General features: G+C 41.8%; 2 protein-coding genes and 1 non-coding gene across 3 annotated transcripts in view; 1 reads left to right on the top strand and 2 right to left on the bottom strand.

Annotated features, from left to right (window-relative positions):
• Positions 6,648 to 8,389, top strand: LOC104780155 (vesicle transport v-SNARE 13). Its single transcript, XM_010504633.2, has 5 exons — positions 6,648 to 6,770; positions 7,019 to 7,162; positions 7,384 to 7,442; positions 7,529 to 7,717; positions 7,807 to 8,389. Exons 2-5 carry the CDS (start codon positions 7,066 to 7,068, stop codon positions 8,128 to 8,130), a joined length of 669 nt encoding a protein of 222 aa, XP_010502935.1. The 5' UTR covers positions 6,648 to 6,770; positions 7,019 to 7,065; the 3' UTR covers positions 8,131 to 8,389.
• On the bottom strand, positions 8,526 to 8,597 carry TRNAP-AGG. The gene has a single exon. It is a non-coding gene; the product is annotated as a tRNA-Pro (tRNA).
• The window catches only part of LOC104780154 (pectinesterase 31), a 4,982-nt gene continuing 2,609 nt past the window's right edge, over positions 8,710 to 11,082 (bottom strand). The window contains exons 3-6 of the mRNA XM_010504632.2: positions 10,625 to 10,702; positions 10,275 to 10,462; positions 9,101 to 9,274; positions 8,710 to 9,013 (exon numbers count right to left, since the gene is read on the bottom strand). Of these exons, the coding sequence (XP_010502934.1) occupies positions 8,851 to 9,013; positions 9,101 to 9,274; positions 10,275 to 10,462; positions 10,625 to 10,702 (603 nt within the window). The 3' untranslated portion in view covers positions 8,710 to 8,850. The remainder of the gene's footprint in view (positions 9,014 to 9,100; positions 9,275 to 10,274; positions 10,463 to 10,624; positions 10,703 to 11,082) is intronic.

Below are 11,082 nucleotides of genomic sequence, written 5' to 3'. Positions count from 1 at the left end.
GCTCGGCGCAAAGTAGGAAGGTCCGTACCAAGTTTCTAATGTCGTCCGCCCAGGAGTCTACGAATTAATCGCCATGTCCAGAGAGACAATTCCGCGATCTTGGAATGCTGAAATAGTCCGCAAATAGTCCAAAATCGCAAAACCGGCAAATAGTCCGAAATCGACGAGCAAAGTAAGCCGCCGACCGCACGCAATCTCCTCGATCCAAGGCTAGGTATAAGCCGGGCTTCAATACGCGAATTCAACGCTTCCCGCTCCCGAAACTTAACAGCAACTCCCTGCAAAAGTAGACCACGAGCAAAAAACATATGGTTCCGAACAGAGTCATTCGGCTCGACAGAATAAGTTGAGAGACCTCTCACTGTCGAGAGTAACCAAACAAAAAATAACCAAAACATAGCATATCATATTCTAAAATAAAATCCGCCGACCAGGCGCAATGTTAAAAAAAAACACACATTATGCCCAATAACAAGCCAAGGGTCCCGAAAAGAGTCAGCAACCCTACACACAGGTGCAAAAACTTGTTCAAGTTATAAAAAAAAAAGTTGAAACAGATAACATGCAGGGCGTCTTCAGCGACCTCCATGACCCCCACGGTTAAGAGCACGAACTCGGTCACGAAGCCAAAAAGGCATCATACGGAACCTCCCAAACCCGAACCGCTCCCAATCTTCCGGCCTAGCCTCCAGCTTCCTCATTCCCATCTCGAGATCCATTATCTGCTCGACCAGGAGCCCATGCTGACGACGATATGCACGATGCTGAATCTCAATCTACCAAACAAAAAGAAAACAGAACACTCAAGAATTCGAGAATGGTAATTTTCAAGCAGGACAAAAGGCGAACGACGAACTTACCCTCCCGAACCAGCTAACCGCCTGAAGCCTTTCCTCGGGAGTCAAGGACTGACGGAACTCCGGCGGAATTCAGCAACGCCCGGCACAAAATCCCGCAGCAAAGGACGAAAAGGAGGCGACACAGCCGCAGCCGGTGGTTTCTTCCAAAGGAAGAACAACTCATTCGTATGAGCCTCGACGAAGCGACCTGGCCCATCACTAGGTTGAACCGGATCAATACGAACTGGCGACGGCGAGCGATCGGTTCGGGAACGACCAAAAACAATCCGGACACGACTTGTCGACGGTCCCATCCGTGGGGAAGAAAGACGGCCACGGATCACCGGAACCCACTCTCCGGAATCATCAGAGTCACTCATGATCAAACAAGAAAGGAAGCAAGAGAATGTAGAGCAAGACAGAGTTATTAGCTGAAAAGAAGAGGCTGTGTAGTTTACCACCCCCACCCCCACCTCCCTTTATATAAAAAGGACGAAAGGAAAGCGAAGAGACGTCGCATTAATCAAGCGCCCGTCCACTTACCAGCATTCAATGCGCCTCCCTCTTCCGCCAATCAGAATCCTGCTGTAAAAATCGCGCCACATGCAACACCCACGCGCGGTAATGATGAGAAATTCCTCAGAAAAGTAATTCACCGTCCAAGTCAAGCATTTAATACGACAAAACTAAAGAGTCCAAAGGTTGAGAGTCCCAGTCTCCACAACGCGCACAGGTCGTCCAAAAAAAGGGGGGGCTATAGCAAATTCCAACTTTGCTTTAAATCGCCCCTAGCTCGTCGGGGCTATAGCAAATTCCAACTTTGCTATAACTCACCCCCGGCTCGTCAAAAAAAAAAAAGGGGCTATAGCAAATTCCAACTCTGCTTTAATTTGCCCCCGACTCGTCAAAAAAAAAGGGGGGCCATAGCAACCACTCAGCACAAGATCCTCGATCTGCTTCGCAACACCGTTAGCCTGTGCCTTCATCATCATCGAATTAAAAGTGCGCCTTGCATCCCAGATATGCTGACGAATTTGATTTGACCGTTCGCGGTAGCCTTCTTTCATTTCATGACAAACCTCCTCGGCCCTCTTGTCGACTGCCACTTTAAGCTGATGATCATAATCTTCCGCAGCACGACAAGTAGAGGCCTCCAGACGAGTAACGTCAGCGCAAGAACACTCTAGTGACCCCTACAATTGGCGGTTCTCCTCCTTCAAACGGTCAACTTCCCGCCAAGCATTAGTTGACTCAGCCCAAAACTTGCCAATCTGACTCTGAGATTCCTTCAGTCCGGCCTCAGCCTGGGCGATGTCCCGGTCGGCAGATTTCAACTTACGTTCGTAATGGCATACCATCGAGTATACCGAACTCGCTGACTGCCACACAGTACAAGACAGGGGAAGAAAGTAAAAAGAAACTTGGAGTTCCTTCCGAGCCCACTCGTCAAACACCTCAGTCTCCCTCAAATCTTCCTCGAACTGATCGCCCGGCACTTCGCGGATAAGACCACCACACTCCTTCTTGTCAGACAAAAAAGGGGTTTCCTTCACATAACGGAAGAGGACAGAATGGGAAGATTGGACACCCTTCTCCTTCAGATCCGATGAAGAAGTCCTCGGTTTTTTGAATACAGCCAGACTGTCAGAACCAGATGGAATCTCCTTACGTTTGCCAGAATTCCCTGCTGAGTCAGACAGGTTCTTCGAAGAAGAGCGATCTTTCTCGTCCGTGATATCGATCGAGACAATATCCCTATCTCGCCTTCCAGCGTCGCCACCCTTCCCCTTTTCTCAGGAGGATTTTCCATCGGAAACTCGACTGCCCGAGGCACCCGCGGTACGGGAGCTCTAAGCAGACGACTAGTCAACCAAACTCTTCTTTAAGGCCAGTTGCAATTCTTTTTCTTCCACGGGATCTTTCTTCTTCGGCATGGGCTTACCGAAATACTTGCGATTGCCCATTTTAACCATGTTCTCGCGACTCACACGCCCTGGGAATGCATGCCGAGGCCGTTAAACAAAGGAGCTGCAGGATATAATGAGCCGACCGGGTAAATAGAGGGAGTACCGAGATAATACCTTTTGACGGTTTCTGCCCCTAGTCTGGTCTAGCTCAGGAACGTTCCTCCAATCGAGAACTGTCTGCGTCCTTAACAAATCACGAACTTCAAAGAAATCGGGAGTCGGCGGCTCGGCTAATTTCGCAACCGATTTTGAAAAACAGCAAAGGCAAACTAATCAATGACAAGTAACTAAAACAAGAAAAGAAGGCAAAATCCACCCGAGAAACTACCAGGAGACAAATTCCACTCAGTCTTAAAGCCTAAAGGCACATCCTCAACCAAGGCATCATCAATGTTAGCATAAAAGTATCTATTCAGACAAGCGTGGGTTTTCATAGGCGAATGATCAATCAACTTATATCCAGGAATCGCGCTGGCATACCAGATACCATTAAACCCTTGTTGTCTGGTAAAGCGCATCATATCCTCGACGAAACAAGCCGTCAGCTTGACCCCACACTGGTCGGCGAGATGTTTGAGACCGACCATATTTCGGATCGTGTGGACGGTAAGCTGAGTCACTGCTATCTGACGGCGCGAGCAATAATCCATCAAAAAAGCTGGAATCGGGAAACGGAGACCTCCTTTAGTGAAATAGGGCTCGTACAAGCTAATGTATCCATCCGGGCATTTAAACGCCCGTTCATCGGATGTTGGGCATATCATAGACACATGCCGAGGCGGCTTACAGAAGTCCCTCATGGCAATTAGCGATTCGGCATCGCAAAGCGTGGGACCAGAGTCAAAAGGAGCGTTGGGATAGTCAATCCCTTCACCAACTTCGACCTCATCAAGGAACGAAGCAATATCGGCCGAGTTTACAGATCTCGCTTCACCACGAGAACAAGGAGAGTCTAAGGGGCCCGCTTGATCCGGGGTAGGTCTAACCATCCCCGGACCGGTGGGCGCGTCGGAAGACGAAGAAAACTCCGGACTAACCCTAAAATCAGGAGAGCAATCCCGAGCTCGTCCCCTTTTAGGCCGACCAGCGAGCCTGCACGATTTTATCGACGCTTTGGAATCAAACAACCCGAAAGCCGGAATTGACGGGCTAGCCTCGGAGGAACTAGGAGACGAACGCTCCCTCAAATACTCGTCGCCCGAGTTCGACATTAAAAGATCTAGGCCGGCAATTACAACAACAACCCAACCAGGGAATACTAATATGACAGGCTAAAGCTACAAGAAAAATTATTTACCAAAGAGATAAAAGGTTACCTCGAATTTTGCGGCTGAAGAAGAAGTAAGGAAAACGCTCCGAAGTCCCTCCTTTTATAGGAAAGAGAAAGAGAAACCCTCGACGCGACGATTGGGCGTGAAGCAGCACGATTTCCAAGACGCGACGCTTCAGTCTCTTTCCCTCCGAAAGGACGCAAAGCCCTAGTAAGACATTTCGTAAATGGGCCAGGCCGAAAACTCTCAAACAAAAGCTCATTGACTCGAACTGGAATCGATCACAATGAACTAGAGGGGTGACAATTGTTGCATATGGGTTTCACCCTGCCTTAACAGGCCTCCAACTTGGCTTTTGGAGGTATTGACTGCCCAGGTCGTTCTTACCAAGCCGACTCAACTTCTAGAAGGCCCAATAAAGACGGACAGCCCATTGAATGACAGCCTGCAAAGGAGCGGTCACCGACTTTGCTTTGGAACTGTACCACATTGATCCCGAGGCATAGGGATGAAACATCCCATCAACTATAAATACCGAGGGAGCGATGTGGAGAAAGGCATGAAGTAAGAAGAGTCAGGAGTCTGGAGTTCATCCGATTCTAGCTTTAAGTGTTATTAGTCAAATTACGAGTACACAACTCTGTAACTGCCCGATCGGCTTTTAAGCAGACAACTTGTAATTCGACGATCTTCGACAATCTTAAATAAAGTCCTTTGTTTCGCCTCTCTTACTTATAATATTTTAGCTAGTGCTATTACTCGTTCAACACCATCCTAAGACTACTCCAGCTCAAGCACGCTTAATTCTGGAGTTCTCTAAGGACCCTTGACCGAAAAGATAAGTGCACTTCGGTGACATAGGTGGCCAAATCAATTCTTTTAAACCTCTATGCAAGTCTCTGAAACCGGGGTGTCACAATTCACCCCTTCTAACAGATCGTAACGTCCTCGTTGCGTACCAAGACTGTCACCCCCGATAGTGTGAGCCCACTCGACTCCGCACTTGTCTGGGTTCGGCTCTAATACCACTTGTAACGCCCCGACTGCCACCTCTTTGTGGGTCCCATGTCCACTCCCAGTCAATGGGCCCACTTTCTTTAATGGGTCTCACGTCCTCTCACTAGGTCTGTGAGCCCATCCATATCTGACGGTTCGGTTTGCTACGTCTGGGAGGCTTTAAAGACTTGTTACTGTCCCTACAAATCACCACATGATTTTTCCTTGTGTTTTGTCCTCACTCGCACGTATCATAATCTGGTGAGTTACTAACTTTTAAAACCAAGCTTTATATAATAAAATATTCATATCCTGTTATATTGGTACCTATAATAAAAGGGAAAAAAGCTTAAAAATACCTCATTTATTTTTTATTTGGAAGTTTAATACCTCATATTATTTTATTGGAATAAAAATATTTCATTTTATTATTGTTGGACAAAAAATACTTAATCTTTGTGTTATTAGTAAATTCATACCTCTGACTTAACATCCATTAACGGGTGTGACGGAATTATTAGACGGTGTTAAAAGTTTTAGTTAAAATCTTAGTAGATATATGTTATATATTTAGTAATAATATGTGTTATGTTAGTGTGGTCTCGTGGTAATAGTTGAGTTTAACCTCACACCATGTGCGGCTTCGATCCACATCAAAACCAACCATTACCACCGGACCACGCTAACATTACTCGTATTATTACTAAATATATAATAGATATCTAGTAAAAATTTAATTAAAACTTTAACACCGTTTAATAATTCCATCACACCCGATGTTAAGTCAGAGGTATGAATCTACTAATAATACAAAGATTAAGTATTTTTTGTCCAACAATAATTAAATATTTTATTTTTATTCTAATAAAATAATATGAGGTATTAAACTTCCAAATAAAAGATAAATGAGATATTTTTAAGTTTTTTTTCTTATAATAAAACAAACAAAATTTTACTGATATTTTTTTTTGTCAACTGGTATTATATCGATGGAAACGGATGTAAATATCCTAATTACAAGCCATGTAGCAAACTTTTTACCGGCCTTAAACCCCTTACAAACCCAGAGATTCTTCGTGCTACTCCTAATTCTCACTCCAAACATTAGTGCAGACTTATAAAAAAGAATGGCTAAACTTATTCAAGCCACTAAAAACTGAAATTCAACCAAAGGACAATCTCTTCTCGTGGGCAAGCAGGTGATGTAACCAAAATTGTACTGATATAGTTTTATTTAATATTTGGAATGAAATTTCTCTAAATTCTACCTCTACCAATACTGTTTTCTAATCACTGTTTTCAATTAAAAATAAATATGAAATCTCTTAAAATTCTATTAAAAACTCTTTTTCAAAAAACATTTGTTATTGTTTGAATAAACAGTAGATTTCATATAATTTTAACAAACTGTTTTGAATGACACAATATACAAATATCATTTTCAGTAACCTGGAATTTGGAAAGATTTTTAGAACTCATTAACTGAATAATAACCTATATTTTTTTTTTTAACAAAAGAAACCTAAACTTCATAATCCAATTCCAATAACCATAAATATATATTTATTTATCACTAAAAAAAAAAGAATCTCTCTTTTTTCAGAGCTCTGTCTAGAATTGTCTGTCTTCGTCGGATCTCCGCGTCATCCACATTCCGTTGTCGCCGGCGTCATCTTCTTCTCTGCAGATCGATTCGGGTTCGTTAATGTTTTTTCATCCCTCTTTCTCCTAACCATCTTTAACCTGTAGTCTCCATATATCTGATTTCCCTTAATTTCATGTTGTTTTACCCATCCGCTTTGGCTCCGGCGATGTTCTCTCATGATCGCTTCAATTTCGATGTTAATTTTAACGATTTAGCACAAATGTAGATTGATAGATATCATTGTGGTGGTGTATTATTAGGTTGTTTTTTAGAGATTAATTTCGTGTATTGTTGTTGAAGATCTTCGCTTTGATTTTACATTGGGACCTTTTTGTTTCCTGGGAACGATGAGTCTTGTGTTTGAAAGATATGAGAGGCAATACTGTGAGCTTTCTGCAAATCTCTCTAAGAAGTGTACTTCAGCCAATGCCCTTGATGATGGAGGTATATTCAATTTTATCTTATTGTAGTTATATGTAGCTTGTGAATGCGACTAATAGAATAATAGAGAAGCTTCTTTAAGATCTCCAACTATGATGTTTGCTTTTGTTTTAGACGTCCCTGCTGTTCACCAACTTTGTTATTAGTATGAATAGATCATAACCTGCCAGAATTTGTTCCCTTTTTCATAATATGAATTGAGTGTGGACTTTACTAATTTGCAGAACAAAAGAAGCAGAAGCTATCTGATATAAAATCTGGGGTTGAGGAAGCAGAAGCATTGGTATGTGATCTGCATAGCTCTAATGGGATATGAAAGTTTTACCATAGTCCCGTAATGTGATTGATGGTTGCTTTGTTATTTTTCAGGTTAAGAAAATGGACCTTGAGGCAAGAAGCCTTCCACCCAATGTTAAATCCAGCCTCCTTGTCAAATTAAGGGAATACAAATCCGATCTTAACAATTTCAAGACTGAAGTGAAGAGAATCACATCTGGGAACTTAAACGCTACTGCTCGAGATGAGTTACTAGAAGCTGGTAGGGCTGACACATTGACGGTACGTAGAGATTTGTTCAATACATCAAATCTTGATCGTGTTCTTTAAAACAAATTTTGATTTCTCTGACTGATTAACAAATGGGTTAGGCTTCAGCTGATCAAAGATCAAGATTGATGATGTCAACAGAGCGTTTAGGCCGATCCACAGACAGAGTCAAAGACAGTAGGAGAACAATGTTGGAGACTGAAGAGATTGGTGTTTCAATCCTTCAGGATTTGCACGGCCAGAGACAGTCTCTCCTACGAGCCCATGAAACGCTTCATGCAGTTGATGATAACGTGGGAAAGAGCAAGAAAATATTGACAGCGATGACGAGGAGGATGAATAGGAACAAATGGACTATCGGTGCGATTATCACAGTCCTTGTCCTCGCCATTATCTTGATCTTATACTTCAAACTCACCAGGTGAAGCCTCTCTCTTCACCAGCCTGGCCAAAATCTATGTTACTGAACAACTTGTGTTGTGCTCTCTTTGTGTCTCTTCTCCTTCTCTTGAGTGTTTCTCTCTCTCTCTCTCTCTCGATTTTGTGGATGGTGATTCCGAGAATCTAATATTGAAATTAGAACTCGAGTCTACTTCTGACTTCTGTGTTATTTGATTGAACATGATGTAATTGACTGGTGACAAAGCTCTTGTGAATCATTTGCTTTATATTCTTCACCAAACCCATCCAAATTTGTAAAAGCAAACCAATAGGAAGATTGTTAGTAACATTTGAAATTCCCCACTGGGTAAGTTGTTTAACATAAGTAGTGAAAAGCTGTTAGTAGTGTGGTAAAAAAAAACAGAAAATGCTAAAATTGGGGGCATTCCGAGAATTGAACTCGGGACCTCTCGCACCCTAAGCGAGAATCATACCACTAGACCAAATGCCCATATTGCCATGTTCCTAACTTTAAAGCGTAATTACTCTACTTGCCTGTACAAAACGCATTTGTTTGACAAGAAGAAATCATGAAGAGTAGTGTAATAAAATGACATTCTATGGAAGATCTAAGTTTTTTAGTGCAACTTATTCACTTTAACAAAATATAATCCCAAGTTTTGATACTTGGTACACAGTAGGTTCTACATGATCCTTCGTTATTCTACGCCTCGCCGAGTTAACAACATTTTTTTTTCAGTACTCTATGCCGAATAAGGTAATTTCACTCCCATTCTCAGGCATAACCAAGGCCGGTCCTGATCTGGATCCACAAAACTATGATGCACAAAGTGTCCAGCTTCGTCATCCATCAGTTCTCTTGACCACGGAACACGTCCAGACGAACAGCTACCCGGGCCAAAACACCTGAGGTTTTTACATCAAAAAGAGTATCATCACAAACTGTTTATTTATGGTAAACTTGTTACAGTCAAGAAATGTCAGGTAATGTACCTGTACTCATAAAAGCAAGCACTTCTCTCATTCTCTGCATTTCCCCAGTTATGCCAACCTACATTTCTCACACAGGCATCCATGTAAGTGTATGCAAAGATCACTCTCCCAAATGGTCCCCATGGCCTTCCGAGATACACATACCCGTTCTGACCATTTCCAGTGATCACACATCTGCGAACAAAAAGTTTGTAGAAGCTGAGTTTCCTTAAATGAATGTAGAAGCTGTACGAGATGGTAAGTAAAATCACTGTGAAGCCAGACCTTAAAAATACATAACCAGTAGATTCCTGAGATGTTTTCCGGCTTTGTGCTGTTATGAAACCCTGCGATTTGCAGTTGATATGGCAGTGTTCCAAAAGTGCAGTGCTGTTTCCAAATATGAAATCCACGCTTCCCTCGACGTAGCAGTCTTTCAAATACTGTTTCCCATGATGTAAATACAACGTATCCTGCATTTTCACAGTTTGCATTCAGCTATAAGCCACATCTAAACTACACAAGTACATAGATTCCAGTATTTGCATGACAATCCACAATACACTTACACAACTCAATAGAGTAACACTAACAATTTGATGTAATCTATATAATAAAAACACAGCTGAACATACCTGCCAGCCTAGAAATCGACAGTTATAAAAGGCGCATCGGTCTGCAGTGACTCGTATAGCCACAGCTTGTCCTGATCCCTATATTCATAAACCATTACTAGTATAAAATTTCACACAAACAACATTTCATAAGAAATGATTAAAGCCTAATTAAAGTGTAACGGCATAAGAAAGTAAACATTTTTCAAAGCCTAATCAGTTGTAACATTAAACCTTACTCAACTGTTGATTCTACACTGAACAGTACTGAAAATGTAAAAAGGAAGAGACTTTATTTTGAATACCTCAGGAGCAGAGTTCTCAAAAGTAATGTTCTCAGCAATAAAGTCTTCACCTTCAACAATAACACTCCCACACCCAAACGTACCAGTCCCAATGACTCTAGACGCCTGCCCAAAAAACAACACAATCAAACCAAATCAGAGCCGTATCAAAACACCAAGATATGTACAGATATANTGATCACACATCTGCGAACAAAAAGTTTGTAGAAGCTGAGTTTCCTTAAATGAATGTAGAAGCTGTACGAGATGGTAAGTAAAATCACTGTGAAGCCAGACCTTAAAAATACATAACCAGTAGATTCCTGAGATGTTTTCCGGCTTTGTGCTGTTATGAAACCCTGCGATTTGCAGTTGATATGGCAGTGTTCCAAAAGTGCAGTGCTGTTTCCAAATATGAAATCCACGCTTCCCTCGACGTAGCAGTCTTTCAAATACTGTTTCCCATGATGTAAATACAACGTATCCTGCATTTTCACAGTTTGCATTCAGCTATAAGCCACATCTAAACTACACAAGTACATAGATTCCAGTATTTGCAACACAATCCACAATACACTTACACAACTCAATAGAGTAACACTAACAATTTGATGTAATCTATATAATAAAAACACAGCTGAACATACCTGCCAGCCTAGAAATCGACAGTTATAAAAGGCGCATCGGTCTGCAGTGACTCGTATAGCCACAGCTTGTCCTGATCCCTATATTCATAAACCATTACTAGTATAAAATTTCACACAAACAACATTTCATAAGAAATGATTAAAGCCTAATTAAAGTGTAACGGCATAAGAAAGTAAACATTTTTCAAAGCCTAATCAGTTGTAACATTAAACCTTACTCAACTGTTGATTCTACACTGAACAGTACTGAAAATGTAAAAAGGAAGAGACTTTATTTTGAATACCTCAGGAGCAGAGTTCTCAAAAGTAATGTTCTCAGCAATAAAGTCTTCACCTTCAACAATAACACTCCCACACCCAAACGTACCAGTCCCAATGACTCTAGACGCCTGCCCAAAAAACAACACAATCAAACCAAATCAGAGCCGTATCAAAACACCAAGATATGTACAGATATA

The sequence above is a fragment of the Camelina sativa genome, chromosome 4, assembly GCF_000633955.1.
Source record: "Camelina sativa cultivar DH55 chromosome 4, Cs, whole genome shotgun sequence".
In the NCBI taxonomy this organism is placed as follows: domain Eukaryota; kingdom Viridiplantae; phylum Streptophyta; class Magnoliopsida; order Brassicales; family Brassicaceae; genus Camelina; species Camelina sativa.
The sequence above is the reverse complement of the archived record's forward strand: the minus strand, read 5'-3'. Positions and strand labels throughout refer to the sequence as shown.

Excerpts from the sequence above, each read along its gene's own strand:
- LOC104780155 (XM_010504633.2), top strand. The coding sequence starts at position 7,066 with ATGAGTCTTGTGTTTGAAAGATATGAGAGGCAATACTGTGAGCTTTCT. Across the intron at positions 7,163-7,383 it reads CAATGCCCTTGATGATGGAG|AACAAAAGAAGCAGAAGCTA; the intron begins GTATATTCAATT and ends ACTAATTTGCAG. Across the intron at positions 7,718-7,806 it reads GTAGGGCTGACACATTGACG|GCTTCAGCTGATCAAAGATC; the intron begins GTACGTAGAGAT and ends CAAATGGGTTAG.